Source organism: Engraulis encrasicolus, chromosome 3 (genome assembly GCF_034702125.1).
Source record: "Engraulis encrasicolus isolate BLACKSEA-1 chromosome 3, IST_EnEncr_1.0, whole genome shotgun sequence".
NCBI lineage: Eukaryota > Metazoa > Chordata > Actinopteri > Clupeiformes > Engraulidae > Engraulis > Engraulis encrasicolus.
In genome coordinates this window covers 7,444,771-7,461,330 of record NC_085859.1, presented here as the reverse complement: position 1 = coordinate 7,461,330, position 16,560 = coordinate 7,444,771, and the positions used below count along the sequence as shown (strand labels likewise).

General features: G+C 41.6%; 1 protein-coding gene across 9 annotated transcripts in view; it reads left to right on the top strand.

The window, feature by feature from the left end:
- Positions 1-16,560, top strand: part of LOC134445627 (zinc finger protein OZF-like) — a 111,574-nt gene that overhangs the window by 38,226 nt on the left and 56,788 nt on the right. Inside the window, exons 1-3 of one of the 9 annotated variants that reach the window (XM_063194677.1) lie at positions 703-1,395; positions 1,499-1,505; positions 1,565-4,374. The exons of 1 other annotated variant lie outside the window; for it this stretch is intronic. In XM_063194677.1, coding sequence (XP_063050747.1) covers positions 779-1,395; positions 1,499-1,505; positions 1,565-2,782 — 1,842 coding nt within the window. In that variant the 5' untranslated portion in view covers positions 703-778 and the 3' untranslated portion in view covers positions 2,783-4,374. Of the gene's footprint in view, positions 1-702; positions 4,375-16,560 lie in introns of those variants that run through there. 7 more of the 9 variants (XM_063194680.1, XM_063194679.1, XM_063194674.1 and 4 more) reach the window with 7 other exon arrangements.

The following is a 16,560-nucleotide window of genomic DNA, read 5'->3' as shown; positions in this document are numbered from 1 at the left end:
ACTCAGAAGGGCCAGGTAGGCCTACTCATAGCCAGGCCGTGGCCTCCTAGTGACCCAACAGCTTCGGCGTTGCTATCAGTCATACGGGAAATACGGGAACATTTTTGGGAAGCAAACAAACAAACTAAGGGAGGCCGTTTGGGAAATGTTGTTTGGGAAATGTTAATTGTTATGCTCTTGGTCAGATGATTCAAGTCGATGATTTTTGTCATGTTTTTGGTACAAGGTGTGTATTAGGGTAAATGTTGAAGGCAGCGCGGGGGGGGGTTGGTTGGGGAGGGATCTGTTGTATGTATTGACTGTCCTCATGTCCACTGCGCCACCGACTTAGAAGAAAGGACAATAAAGACACTACTACTACTAAACAGGCTAGCCTGCTCGCATTCTTACTTATCAGATTTGTATGGCTACATGTTGTCTTCAATACTTTTAACCATCTACAATGTGTAAAAGATATGAGTGATTCAAGCTGAATCATACAATACATCATTGTGTGTGTTCAATGTGTGTAATATTGTCTTAAAAATGTCTTATTTATTTTGTAGGTGATGATCAGAGGATTCAGTCTAATGGAAGACAGTCCACAGAGGGGAAAGGCTACACAGGAAGACAAAATCCTGAGACAGCAAACAAGTTTCAGAGTTTTCACTGTGAAAAGAGTTTTACTGATATGGACAGTTTCAAGAAACACCAGAGGATCCATACAGGAGAAAAGCCATTTGAGTGCTCAGAATGCAGAAAGCGTTTTAGTAGCAAGCAGTACCTCAAGGTACACCAGATGATCCATACAGGGGAAAAGCCATTTGAGTGCTTAGATTGTGGAAAGAGCTTTAGGCAAATTGTCAGTCTCAAGAGACACCAGAGGATCCATACAGGGGAAAAGCCATTTGAGTGCTCTCAATGTGGAAATAGCTTTAGTGAAATGGGCAGCCTTAAGACACACCAGAGGATCCATACAGGAGAAAAGCCATTTGAGTGCTCTCAATGTGGAAAGCGGTTCAGTTGCGTTGGCAGCCTTAAGACACACCAGAGGATCCATACAGGCGAAAAGCCATTTGAGTGCTCAGAATGTGGAAAGAACTTTAGTCAAAAGACACATCTCCAGCGACACCAGAGAATCCATTCAGGGAGAAATACATTTCCATGCTCAGAATGCGGAAAGAACTTTAGTCACATGGGCACTCTCAGGCAACACCAGATGATCCATACAGGGGAAAAGCCATTTACGTGCACTCAATGTGGAAATAGCTTTAGTACCAAGGCTATACTCAAGACACATCAGAGGATCCATACAGGGGAAAAGCCATTTGAGTGCTCAGATTGTAAAAAGACATTTAGTAAAATAGGCAATCTCAAGACTCACCAGAGGGTCCATACAGGGGAAAAACCATTTGAGTGCTCAGAATGCAGAAAGAGGTTTAGTCACATGAGCAGTCTCAAGCAACACCAGATGATCCATACAGGGGAAAAGCCTTTTCAGTGCTCAGAATGCAGAAAGCGTTTTAGTAGCAAGAAGTACCTCAAGGTACACCAGATCATCCATACAGGGGAAAAGCCTTTTCAGTGCTCAGAATGCAGAAAGCGTTTTAGTAGCAAGAAGTACCTCAAGCTACACCAGATGATCCATACAGGGGAAAAGCCATTTGAGTGTTCAGAATGTGGAAAGAGCTTCAGTTGCATTGGCAGCCTTAAGACACACCAGAGGATCCATACAGGAGAAAAGCCATTTGAGTGCTCAGAATGTGGAAAGAACTATAGTCACATGTGCACTCTCAGGCAACACCAGAGGGTCCATACAGGGGAAAAACCATTTGAGTGCCCAGAATGCGGACAGCGTTTTAGTCATATGGGCCATCTCAGGCAACACCAGATGATCCATACAGGGGGAAAGCCATTTACGTGCACTCAATGTGGAAATAGCTTTAGTCAAAAGGCTAAACTCAAGAAACACCAGAGGATCCATACAGGGGAAAAGTCATTTGAGTGCTCAGATTGTAAAAAGACATTTAGTCAAATGGGCAATCTCAAGACTCACCAGAGGGTCCATACAGGGGAAAAACCATTTGAGTGCTCAGAATGCAGAAAGAGGTTTAGTCACATGAGCCGTCTCAAGAAACACCAGATGATCCATACAGGGGAAAAACCATTTGAGTGCTCAGAATGCAGAAAGAGGTTTAGTCATGTGGGCACTCTCAAGCTACACCAGATGATCCATTCAGGGGAAAATCCTTTTCAGTGCTCAGAATGCGGAAAGAGTTATAGTAACAAGGGCCACCTCAAGCAACACCAGCTGATCCATACAGAAGTAAAGCCATTTATGTGCTCAGAATGTGGAAAGAGTTTTAGGTTGAAGATGAAGCTCAAGCGACACCAGATGATCCATACAGGGGAAAAACCATTTGAGTGCTCTCAATGTGGAAAGGCCTTTAGGCAAATGGGCACACTCAAGAAACACCAGAGGATCCATACAGGGGAAAAGCCATTTGAGTGCTCTCAGTGTGGAAAGGCCTTTAGGCAAATGGGCACTCTCAAAAAACACCAGATGATCCATACAGGGGAAAAGCCATTTAAATGCTCACAGTGTGGAAAGGCCTTTAGGCAAATGGGCGCACTCAAGACACACCAGATGATCCATACAGGGGAAAAGCCATTTAAATGCTCACACTGTGGAAAGAGCTTTCGTCACACGAACCATCTAAAGAAACACCAGATGATCCATACAGGGGAAAAACCATTTACAAACCCCAACTCCGGTGAAGTTGGGACATTTGGTAAACTGTGAATGAAATCAAAATGCTATCATTTTCAAAACATTCCATCCAATCATTAGAAGAAGAATATTAAAAAGACAACTTATTGAAGGGACACTGTGTGAGATTTTTAGTTGTTTATTTCCAGAATTCATGCTGCCCATTCACTAATGTTACCTTTTTCATGGATACTTACCACCAGCATCAAATTCGAAGTATTCATTATGACTGGAAAAATTGCACTTTTCATTCATGAAAAAGGGGATCTTCTCCATTGTCCGACATTTTGAATTTCCAAAAATAGCGAATTTTTAGCTACAAAAAAGACTGTACTTGGGCCTTACTAGAAAATATATTTTGTAATACTTAGTGTTAAAACCAAGAAAAATAATATTGTTTTGAGGCACATGTCATTTTGTCATTTTTAATTTGATAATTGCAACACGTCTCAAATAAGTTGGGACAGGGATCAGTGTTAAACATGTTATAAACATCCAAATAAGCTAAAACAACACAAGGAAAATCATTTCAAAATGAATTGTATGAATAATTACCATAGTTATTACATTAAGTGTTGCATTCCCTTTGATTTACCATGATTGTGTGTATATAAGACATATTTTTGTCATTAAAATCATTGTATAGGTTCATGACATCATCAAATATATATTGGATGTAGTCTTACTCTAGCACTCAAGTACAGCTATTGAAAACGTGGCCAGATTAAGAACGCTTCATGTGTGCAAATGATTTTGTGTGTGCGAATGAAGGTTTTAACAGTCACCTATGCACAGTTTCCCATGTCTATTTAGACTTGTGATACACCATATCCAGGTTGCACCACCAGGTGTATCACAACAAGTCTACTTGAAATAGACCCAAAAGACATGGGAAACATGTCATTTGCATACAGAAGTCAAAACATGTCCTTCTGTTTGAAAATAATAGTCTTGCACATCCTGTGCTACAGTGAATATGGACCATCCAACTTGTGTTGTGTTGCGTCGAGTTTGGTGAAAAGTCATGTTACAGCCACCGCGGACCAACAGATTATATCTCATCTGCCTCCCATCTCTTTTTCACAGATTATATCTCATCTTCTCTTTTTCTACATTATTGTGTGTTTGCATTGTGCTGATCTTTTTTTGTTTTGGCTTGCAGTGAATTGTCATTGTCTGTTTGCTTTGAATAAATGTATGCTGCTGTTGAATGTTCATTTCCGTAATAAATTAATTAGTGTCCCTGATAGTCACTATAACAGTTTGTTTCATATGATGATGATGATAATGACAATATGAAAAAAAAAGAAAATGACCATGAGGATTTTCATCAACAATGACCCAGGGTTATAAAGAAGTTTTGTGACGTAAGCCCCACTTTTGCATTATAATGACTATGTAGGTACCGTTTATATGTGTTAAACAGGCTGACATTTTATGTGCTGTGTGCACTGCAACAGGCTTTTCAGGGGCCTCCTGGCCATGTGGTGTGGCCCCCCAGAGCTGTCTGGACCCCACTTTGAGAACCCCCCTTCACTACAGCAGTGTTTCCCAACCAGGGGGCCCCATCACTACAGCAGTGTTTCCCAACCAGGGGGCCCTTCAGTGTTTCCCAACCAGGGGGCCCTTCAGTGTTTCCCAACCAGGGGGCCCTTCACTACAGCAGTGTTTCCCAACCAGGGGGCCCTCACTTCAGTGAAAACAAAAAAAACATTTCTAACCTGCCTGGCCGACCCCCTCACCCAGGACAAGGCCAAGGGGCTACTGGACAAGGCCCTCGCACAGAGACCCGACTACATCAAGGCAGTGGTCAAGAAAGCAGAACTACTCAGTGAGTATTGGAGAGATAGTGTGTGTGTGTGTGACGAGCTTCATTTCCTTTCTCAGGTCGGGAGTAGAATTATGAGGGCATCACGCTGACTGTGTGTGTGTGTGTGTGTGTGTGTGTGTGTGTGTGTGTGTGTGTGTGTGTGTGTGTGTGTGTGTGTGTGTGTGTGTGTGTGTGTGTGTGTGTCTTCATCAGGCCGGGAGCAGAAGTACGACGAGGGCATCACGTTGCTAAGGAACACGTTAGCCAATCAGAGCGACTGTGTGCTGCACAGGATGCTGGGAGATTTCCTATTCGCCGTCCAGGAGTACCAGGAGTCAATCGACCAATACAGCATAGCACTCAGGTACACACACACACTGAACATACTCACATGAATATCCTACTGAACATTTGCATAATAGTGAAAAGAATAGTGAAAGAAATGCATTTGCGCCTGAAAATCTTAAATGTATCAGTGCATGCATAAACAGGTTCTCCTGCTGATTCATGTGATGTGTCTGATTTCACATGAAATCTTGTACACATGCACTTTTTCATTAAATTTGTATTAGTACGTCTGAAAATGTTTGGAAAGTTACTTACGGAGCTTTTTTGTGCGCAAATGTAGAGATAATTATAATCTGTAAAATTATAATCTGTAGCAAAAACGTTGCCATATTCATTTTTATCTTCATTTAAGCGTGCTCACAGTTATAACTTGTTTTCTGTTCCTATTGCACTCTGTTCCCTTTCCCTGGAGAAACGGGAGCCTCAAGGTCATTCTCTGATAAGATGCAAAAGGGAGGCATCCTCTCACCACCTGCGTAACCACTGTGTGATTTTTTTCTATGTGTGTCTCTTAACCCATTGTGTTCTGGAAACACATATACAGGTTTCTCAGGATTTTGAGATTTTAGCTGTTTTATTAACTATGTGGGTATGTTAGAGCTGAATGAACACATTACAATGCGAGAAATCCTAACTGTGTGTGTGTGTGTGTGTGCGTGTGTGTGTGTGTGTGTGTGTGTGTGTGTGTGTGTGCGTGTGTGTGTGCGTGTGCGTGTGCGTGTGCGTGTGCGTGTGCGTGTGTGTGTGTGTGTGTCCTGTAGCCTGGACCCCAATGACCAGAAGTCGTTGGAGGGGATGCAGAAGATGGAGAAGGAGGAGTCTCCGATGGACGCCACGGTGGAGCTGGATGGAGACGACATGGAGGGCAGCGGAGAAGACGCAGAGCTGGAGGGCAGCGACAGCGAAGCAGCGCAGTGGGCAGACCAGGAGCAGTGGTTTGGAATGCAGTGATGAAGACACACACACACACACACACACACACACACACACACACACACACACACACACACACACACACACACACACACACACACACAGAGGGTAATGGAGAGGACTGAGAGCTTGAGGGCAGTGATGTAGACACACACACACACACAGAAACCAACATCCCTCTCAACTCTCAATATCCCAGTTGTTTGGCTTTTTATTCTCTCTCTCTCTCTCTCTCTCTCTCTCTCTCTCTCTCTCTCTCTCTCTCTCTCTCTCTCTCTCTCTCTCTCTCTCTCTCTCTCTCTCTCTCTCTCTCTCTCGGGATGTGTTATTGTATGCTAACATCAGTGTTCCCCAAACAGACTCTGTTCAGTCAGACACACACACACACACACACTTTTATGTTCAGTTGGATTGGTTATACATGCACACTCTTTGGTGTGTATTTGCGTTAGCTAAACACTCTCTCTGTGGTGTGTATTTGCGTTAGCTAAACACTCTCTTTGGTGTGCAGCTAGACTGCTCTCCTGTCCTCTCTTACTGTGCCGTTCATCTTATTCATTTGATATGTGCTTGGAAGTGTGTGTGTGTGTGCGTGTGCGTGTGTGCGTGTGTGTGTGTGTGTGTGTGTGTGTGTGTGTGTGTGTGTGTGTGTGTGTGTGTGTGTGTGCGTGTGTGTGTGTGTGTGCTCGCACGTGTGTGTGTGTGTGTGTGTGTGTGTGTGTGTGTGTGTGTGTGTGTGTGTGTGTGTGTGTGTGTGTGTGTGTGTGTGTGTGTGTGTGTGTGTGTGTGTGTGCGTGCGTGCCTGTGTGTGTGTGCGTGCGTGTGTGTATGTGGCTGCACGCCCCTAGGCTACAGGTTGCTCTAGGGCCCCCCGGAAGTCAAATACTGCGACAAATGTACATAGACAGTGTCATAATTATGAGCTAAGAAGTAGGGATAACATGTCTCCCAACTGTACTGAACACAACAGATACATTTTCAACATTGTGTCTTGTCACAATTTAGTACTTTCCACTTTTGGCCAATCAGGGGCCCCCTGGCAGGTGGGGGCCCTAAGCTTCAGCCATATCTAGCCTATGCATTAATCCGGGGCTGCACATACTGCACTGTGTCCAAATTAAGTTCTGCCTGAAAATGGTCTTCATGACGCCTCCTTTATCTTGTGACAAAGCCTTATGGTCCAAACGTGTCCCGTGTTATATAGATTGCTGTGTAAAAACTGCAGTAACTACAATATCCAACCTAATACCAAGGGGTCAAAGACGAGCAAAATGAAATTGTCATTCAGTGTTACGGATACCTTCTGCTGACTGTAACTGTAAAAAAAAAACATGATTTTTAAATTGTTTCAAGTGAATGGATGACAGCCGAGGCTTTCATGAATTCACTGGAAAAATAAATAAAATAAAATGTTTTTTACAGTTACAGTCAGCAGAAGGTATTCATTACACTGAATGACAATTTCATTTTGCACGACATTGACCCCAAGGCTTTGAAGACCTTCAGTGCGTTTTAATATGCGACCTTGCCTCCTCCACTTGCGCTTGTCTCCTCGTCCCGCCTCCTGGCCCCTCCTCCGTGGAGAAATCGATAAAATTTCCCAGCTGTCAGCCTAGCCACAACAACTTTTGAGGGACTGTTTTTCATTCACCATCCCAATTTCAAATGAGAAAACGACTCTACAATTGAGCTTTTGCAAGATATTGAAATATAATGCTGTTGTCAGTGATGTCATCATGACATATTACTTCCTGGTACGAGGAGAGAAGCAAGTGGAGGAGGCAAGTGGAGGAGGCAAGGTCGCATATTGCAACGCCAAAGAAAGTAGATCCAAAGGAAGAAGCGTCATTTTGTTTCTTTTCCGGTATCCACTTTATGTCGGGTGAACGCCCCCTTAGGAGACCTTCAGTTAGGAGACCTTCGGAGTCCTGAGGTTGAGAATAATTCAAGCCCCCTTAGCGCTGTAGATGGCGGTATCGCACGTCTTGAGCAAACACCTCAAAAATAGAAGAAGAAGGAGGGGACAACGCCCCCTTAGGAGACCCAACTTGAGCCCACGCTTTTGCATTGAGTGGGCGTGGTTTGCGTTATCTTCCTCTTATCCAGTATTTTTGGCAACGCACTCCTTTTCCTCGAATTCGATGTCTCCATAGTTACTGCACGTTGCCTTTGTAGGGCAGTGTGGATGAGAGAGGAGGTGTGTCAGTTCTGTATTCTGAACGCTTACGTTTCTGTTTACTTTTTATTCGTTATTGTTCGTCTTTTTTTTTTAAGAATTGCAGATGTGTATAACAACATTCTATTGTGAAATGTACATAAAGCAGAGTTTTGAATGTCAAAGAATAATGAAATAAAATCATGCCTAATTAAGACCGACTGTAGAAAGTGTTTTGCTTTTTGTTTTCCAATACATTTTTTGATAACACTTTATTTTCGTGTTACGATTAGCATTAATACATGATGTAAATCAGGTTATTCAGTACTGTCATGGCAATGTTGTTACGATGTAGTTGAGTATTTTCAGCAAATAGTGAATAGGCCCGCCGGCGACCCCATCTGCAGTATGAAATCAAATCCACCAGCCCGGACTATCAGATCTCTTTTATACCCTTCGCCATCCAGCTGCTTAATTCCACTAAGAAGCGCAGATAGCCATAGGTCAGTCAGGTGTGTATTTATATATGTATTTATCTTTTAGGCAGGTCTTTTATACTGTGAACCTCACTCCTCCATAGCACTTTTATCTTTTTGAATCTTACTCTGTGCAACTCCTAACATAAAATGTATTTATTCATGCACTATTTATTATTTTTAATCCCTTATCCTTTGCCCATTATGTGTTTTTAAAATGTATTATGCAAGTGTGTGTGTGTGTGTGTGTGTGTGTGTGTGTGTGTGTGTGTGTGTGTGTGTGTGTGTGTGTGTGTGTGTGTCTGTCTGTCTGTCTGTCTGTCTGTCTGTCTGTCTGTCTGTCTGTCTGTCTGTCTGTCTGTCTGTCTGTCTGTCTGTAGATCTGTCTGTGTGCTACTGCTGCTGCAAAACAATTGCCCATTGAAAGTGAAAACTATGCCCAAAACAAAAAACATTTCTAACCCTAACCCTAAAGGAAGGCTACTGTATGTTTTCCATGTGCTCTTTTGTGTGTTTTTGTCTGAAAAGAGCGAGTCTGAGCGTCATCTGTGCACATCTGTGCATCTGTCAGACTTGACGGACCAATGAGATTCTTGTTATGTTCCTCTATAGAAAGAAATAAAGGCTTTTATATAGTATTATATTATAAAACATTACATTACATTAATTACCCCATTAATTATATTATATTATGTAATTAAGCCTATCGTTGAGTAGCCTTACTGTGTTGCTTTAGACATCAAAAAACAGAACTCCAAGACGAACAATCCCCTTCTTCAATAGTTTTCTTGTAACTCTCAGGATAAATAACACAAGGCTATAATTCAATTACCAAAGTGCAACTCTCCAGTAATATGATTATTTTCAGTGGTGTAGTCTACTTTTTTATGGTGGGTATAGACTACTGTATATTTGAGCATTTTTGAAGTGGTTATCTTTACCGCCAACTTATTTCTTTATGGGTGGGGGTGTTACGTGGCCCTATTCTCGCCATTCATTGTGTACCACTTCATGTAGACTATAACCACTAATCACTTGATTGCCTTGCTCTGCCTTGTGATTGAATAACTGTCTGCAGGTGTGCCGGTGGGAAGCCGCTGCGCTCATTGGCCGAGCTGGGGAATAAAACGCGCCAGCCCCGGTGTTCACTCTCTCTCTCTGCTCCGCTCTCGCTGCGCGTCGTACCTAGAAGCTGCTGGCAAAGCAAATCCATTCCCATCCTTTTTTTCTAAATCACTTTGTCTTTTTTTTTTTAAGTTAACTTTGAAATATTGTAAGGGTGAAGGGGGTGTTTTGTTTTTCTTTCTCATTATTGCGCACGAGGTAGGTGAAGTCAAGGAGGCAGGGCAGCTCCGGAAGACTCACGTTCTTTTTATTTCGAGGAGGGGAAGTTAGTTTTGAATTCTTGAGTTAGGTTTTAAAATGGGGCTTTTATTTTCTTCCTCTATTCCAGACAATCTTTTTGTGTTCCTCTCTGCTGAACAGGCGTACGACGCCGTTTTTGTTATCTTGTGCGAAAAGAAAATTAAAACATTTCATTTTACCCCCATTTCCTGTTTCGCCTGGCAATTTATGTTTCACTCCCATATTTTGAACAATGGGTTTGTAACATACAGTAGGTATACTGTATATTTGTGCTATTCTAAATGATGCACCAATCAATTTTAAGTGGATAGGCTGTAGGCCTACTGAAATCCCTGACATTTTGAAGTGGGTATACTCCGTATAGGCTGCCTGCGTTCTGCGTAGACTACACCTCTGATTAGGCTATTTTACTCACACACTATTGTTGGTGTTGGGGTGCACTGGTGAGTTTATCCCCTCTGTGGACAGAGCAGGGGCGTATCCAGGACATTTTTACTAGGGTGGCCAAGATGACACACAAATATAGTCTGAGGTGGCCATGGAATCATGGAATTATATACACATAAGGGGGTGTGGAGAATTTTTATTTTCATCTTAGTTTTCTTAATATTCTACTATTCTTATATTATATTCTCATTTTATTTTCATGACTTGGCTGGGGAAGTCCCCATATAGTGACATATCCTTGTGTGTAAGCTTTTCTGTAATGGGTCACTGGACACTAAACATGTGCATCTACTTGATGTGGCTGCTGAACAACACATATGAAATGGCATATGCTGGACAACAAGACAATGGACAGTGGACATCCGGCCATGCGGGACCCCACATGCACAGAGGAAGCTGACGACATGGACTGTGGGGGAGGGAAATGGTTAAATACTGGGGGCCTTTGTATTCACTTCAGAAATTGCTGGGTGGAATACTTCCTGTCTCCACGCAGTAACTTCTCCGGCCGTTAACAATAAAATCTGCAGTGCTTACCACCTGAGTTGTTTGTCGATATTATTTTTTTTACTACATTTGGTGTCAGAAGTGGGATGGATATCTCAGGTAACGCAGGAGAGGACATTCAGCTGGACTTCAATTGACCAGGCCAAGCGGAGTCCCGTTGTGACTCACCCACTGGAGGACTTCTCCTGTGTGCCCTGATACTCCACCCAGTATCTGCGGCCACAGGCAACTCAGCGGTGAGTTAAATTCCTCCTGAAATGTTTGCATGTTTTATGACAATTGTATATACTAGTTTGGCTGATGTGCTGCTAATGAAATTAGAGAGCAAAAGCTTGTAAAGTGGCAAGCTAGCTACAGTTGTCCTAAGGTTACTCTATTTCAGAGGAATATGCTAAACCAGAGGCACGATGCTCTGGTCAGTAGTGCACAAAATGCATGTATAACTTTCACAAGGATACATGTAAGAGCTCTAAAACCAGATGAAGTCTAGACACAACAGGTGACATCATAAGTTCACGGTGGTTTGTAAGCGGAAGGACACAGCTAATGGATGCATTCAAAATGATCCTTGTGTATTAGAACGGAAATCAAATTCAATCAGAAAGCCTGCTTATAGATACATTTGGTTGGTGTGCTGAGATTTCAAAACTGTGTGAACCCAAATTATCAACTTTTCACAGAGAATATTTGTGGCCCCATATACACACCATTTCACCGGTGAAACTCTGTAAGAGTCATCAGAGACTTAATACTATACTACAACGAAAGTAGAGAGCCTTTCATTAATAGATTACGACTACTTTTGGCAACAACATTCTGGCAACAGCAAATTCATAACAATGGCTTTGAGTTGAAGTCAAATTATTTCACTAAAAGTGGGGGGAACCACATATCTCTGATGTTTAGGGTTACAGTTTAAGCTGGCAGACACAGTTCTGGGAAACTGGGTCTAGAGGTGCAACCAGGCAAGTGGATCTGGTCAGTGCCTATAGCGCTAAGTGTCCAAGCACTAAGGAGGGTGTCAGAGTCACTAAGCGTCTAAGCATCAAAGAGGGTGTCAGAGGCGCGAAGTGTCCAAGCACTAACTAGGGTGTCAGAGGCACAAGGACTGTCCTTTGGTGAGAAATCACCAACCGTGGTGAAGGCCACCGGGCCCTTTCTACCGGGCCCTTTAAGTGTAAGAAAAGCGTAAGGTTACGATAGTCTCTTTTTGATGGTTTGTGCAAGTAGGGTATTGGTTGAGGTTGAAAGGTTTAAACAGGTGTAATTTAATTGCAAAATCTGGGTTCACCAGATTTTCCCCGTCTGTATTAAACATTGGGAAAGTAAAACTGAACGTAAAGAAAGCTGAAGCAGGTTGGACTGAAGAGACTTTGAAGGCTATTTGTTTGTATTTGTCATACTCGTTGTTTGTGCATTAATGCTATTGTTTTAACGTCGGTTGTTTGGTGCTCAGAGATTAGTAATCGAATAAAATACTATTGGATTGTCATCATGGGCTTGAGTAAGAGTAAATCTGTTAAACTTCCAAAAGGTATACATACCCCAGGATGTTTGCAAGACATGCATAATAAGTTTGGAGCAGAATGTGTAGATGAGAGAGTCATAAGCAAGTGGCATAAATGGACAGAGGGAAAATTCCCTTTGAGTGGAACATTAAGTATCGAAAGGTTACAAGAATGTAGGGCAATGATAGAACGCAAAAGGAGAGAGTTTAAAGCAGACATATTTGAAATGTGGGAGATGGAAGCGAATGACAGAGAACAGAATAGGAGGCAGGCTATGGAACAGGAAGCAAAAAGGTCATCTACTCATAGAACAGATGACCCACATGTATCATGTACACAAGAAATTAATCAGATATCTGAAACTTCCAGCAATTATGATACGAGGTCAGAAATGGGCCTATACGCACAACAGCATTCCCAGTTGGTGGCTCAAGTAGAACTTCTGCAACAGCAGCTTCTTTCACACATCTCAACTCCCCCCAGAGTAATAATATCTACACCCAATGCACAGAGAAGGCATACAAGGGTGAGAAGGGGGAGGAGAGGAAGCTGCAGAGCTAGAGGAATGAGAGGAAGTGAGATGAGGAATGTTAACACATCATCCAACAACAAATCATATAATTGCTGGACATGTGGTGAATTGGGACACATGTCAAGAAATTGTTGGCACAGCCCTGCTAAAGGACACGAAAGGTGTCTGTTTAGAAATACCACACATATTTACATAGATTCACTGAAGATGAAGGGTGTTAATTGTCACTGTGCAAGACTGACCACCAAACATGTCCAGCCATTCATTGATGCACACCCACATCATAGCCTAAGGCTACAATGCAGACGGCCTAGCCACTTCCCTGTGGTTGGTTAAAAACATACACACAAGGCCTTTTTGTGAACAAAAAGCAAGCATTGATGGTGTAACGTGACATAAGTTGTAGTTAAATACAACCTGGCATAATTGACATTTTTGGAATATTACATTTAGAGGATGTGAGTAAATTTACAAATTAGAAGATATGGTAATTTTATTTAGGGAATTTGAGAGCACATTGATATAGTTTTAAAAAGCACACATAGTCAAAGCCTTAATTAGGGATACCAGAAAAAGCACAACCTACATGTATTATTTGGCATTGATTAGTACATGTGAACTGGTGATATTTGGTGAAATTATAGAAATTGTGATTCTGAAGAAAGAGTAGGTAACATCATCGGCGACATGGTCATGGTGAATAGACAATGGTGTTGTGTAAGGGTATTTGCCCCATAGGGGTATGTTTCAAACCAGTTGCAACTTAGTCACTTGAGAGTTATGTATTGGATTACATGCTCTACTCTAGCATAATGGATCCTTCATACATTAAGTATTGCGGCAATCACTTCTAAATCTGTGACCCAAAATATGGCCGGTTTTGGGTTTGGTTTTAGGAGATCTGAACCAATGTTGACTGACCGAAAACGACTTGGACTGACTTTGTTTCTGTATGAATGAGTGAAAAGATATGAGGTAAAAGAATGAAATTTGAGACAATATGAAATAGGAAAGATTTTCCAAAATCTAAAATATATGTTAGCCATTTCAACAGTTGGAGCCAGAATGCATGGTGCAAATCCTGTTGCATGAAAACTGTTTGTCTGAAATCCCTATCCTAACTCTGCATCCCCATTCTTGTTTAACCCGACTAACTCTAAACACCCTCCCCACTGACTTGACAAGATGTTGTCTAATATAACACCAGTATGTCTTATGAATACCCTGGCTATATGGCTTCCAACTGTAGAAATGGGGATAGAAAATTAAAGAAATCAGGGTTCCTACAGAGTCTTCAAAAAACTGAGTTAATAAATTCGGAAAGAATAACGTAATCTGACTTGGATGTCTGAGCCTCAAATGATGTGCAGCGCTACCCAAGGCAATACTACAAGAATGTCTTTGAGAAGATATATACAATCTTTGGCGCATATGACTGGTGTCAACTTGAGTGCACACAAATTGTATGAACAATAATGTGTTTTAAAATTGTCTTAAATTGGTCATGAATTGAGCTTGTAGAAAGCTGGAGGAACCCTGTCACCCTGTAGATAGACTTAGACAACACAAAGGTTTTCTTATTTGCGTCTGTCAACCATCGTACTACAACCAGAGCAGTTGTGAATGGGCTTGTTCACAAGCCAGAGCCGTAGGCCACTGGACAAGCCAGGGTTTAAACAAGAGTTGACGGAGTCTTTCACGGCTGCATGGTGCATTAGCCGTGAAAGGGGGAGTAAAGGGGACGAAAGAAAATGGGAATTAAAAACAAAAATATCAAGCATTGAACTAGAAATGGTTAACATTGGTAAGCTCTAAGAACATCTATAAAGGTTTCTGGTATACTTCGACACATGCAAAGAATCCAAATGAGAAATGATATTTATAATACATTGATGAAGAAATGTATACGAGTCAGATGTTTGAGGTCTTTTCCTTCCTCAGCGTGAGGAAAGTTATTTTTCATCCAGAATATTATACAAGGTTGCAAATTCTGAAAATGCTGGGGGATACATGAAGCATAATTCAAGTTTTAGCTTATTTGGTTTACTTGGACAGCAGGGACTATGTGCAAAGTAATAAATACACGTATGAACCATAATGATCACTTATAGTGATTTTCACTTTGTGTGAGAAATTGTTTAGATGAGTGGGAGAGTACTCCAACTTGAGAAACTACAGTTTCCCTTGGTGGCTCTGTCAATGTGTTCAGAGAAGGGTTGGCTAAAGGTTTTCAAAGATGATGAAGTAATGTCGTAAATAATTTTGTGCATGAGTCATATATCAGAATAAAGGATGAGGTTATCAAAACTGAGCAAGTTATACATGTCTATTATGGCACAGTGGTAAAATTAAGGATGTTTGTGCAAGACTTAAGCTTGGTCTTATCAACAACAATTAGGAAATTGTGAATACTTTCACAATGTTACGCAGGTTTTCTTCTTATGCATCTCAGTGTGGAGTCAAAAGTCACTCCCAAATGTTTAAATTCAACAATGATTTTAAACTGGTTTTTAACATATATGTATTTGTCAACCTTGTGGAGATGACTGACTCAATTTGAGCTGTTGATAACAGTGTAATACAATATGCAACTGTAAAAGGTTTAAAAGATTAAATGGCAGAATTGAGATAAAGATGACACTCTTGTCACTCTTGTGCATCAAACCAAATTGCCAAGTCTAAAATAGTAATATGTGATTAATGTGAAGACGAAATTGTTTTACACTGGTATCAAAGATAGAACAATGTTTCTCCCAAGAATGGATACTGCTGTTTTTTCTCTATTTTGTGTCTCCACAGAACTCTGAGAGCACTACAACCCCCTTTCATCCATGACAATCCAGGCCTGTGTTGCTACCTAAGGACTACAGGAACACATAAGGGGGTGAAGAGGACATGTCCCATTCATCAACTGGCAGATGAGAAGACCATGGGCCAGTTACCAGGAAGGACAAGGAAATTATGCATGGGGCCATCTGGTGATCATGTGACCATCCTCAGTTCGACCACAGAATGTGTTGGGTGCAGTTTCCGGCTAGATGGAGGGGCCTAGGCCTTGACCGATCTCTGGATGACCTCTGTTGTCTGTCGACTGGGTTGTAAATTAGCAGATTATCCAAGGGGGTCATTAGGCCTCAGCAAGGGAGAACTGTGACAATGGCACCAGTCACCATTATGACAATTACCAGCAAGCAACGGAACCAGTCACTTAAAATTTAATAAAGGTTATGGTCCCATTTTACCAATGTTTATCACTTGACTATGCATAGACAAGGACATGCTACAACAACTGGTGAAGAGGTAGCTGAAGAAGGCAGTGTTTCTCAAGAAATTAGTTTTTCATTCTGGTTCTTAGTCTGAGGTAATTTAATATTTCAGAATACGGATATCATACATGCACTGCCAAATAGTATTGTTGTTAAATAATTGACTTTTCTTTTATGACACAAAGTTGTGAATGAGTGTTTTACCTTATTATTTTACTCATTAGTAATTACTTATACCTATAGTTCGGATGTTTTATTTTACACATGACCATGTGTTATTTAGTTTATATACATATCCACATATTGTTTTGTAACTGGAGTTTACTCTCAGCAGACAAAGTCGGGTTGCAGCTTTAGCTGGGCCGTTGGAGAATTTTGCCCAAATTAGTCCAAATTGGTCAGTATTTTTCACTGCTCATTGGCGGGTAGTGTTTTTTGACTGAGCCGTTGGGTTTTTGCTCCAA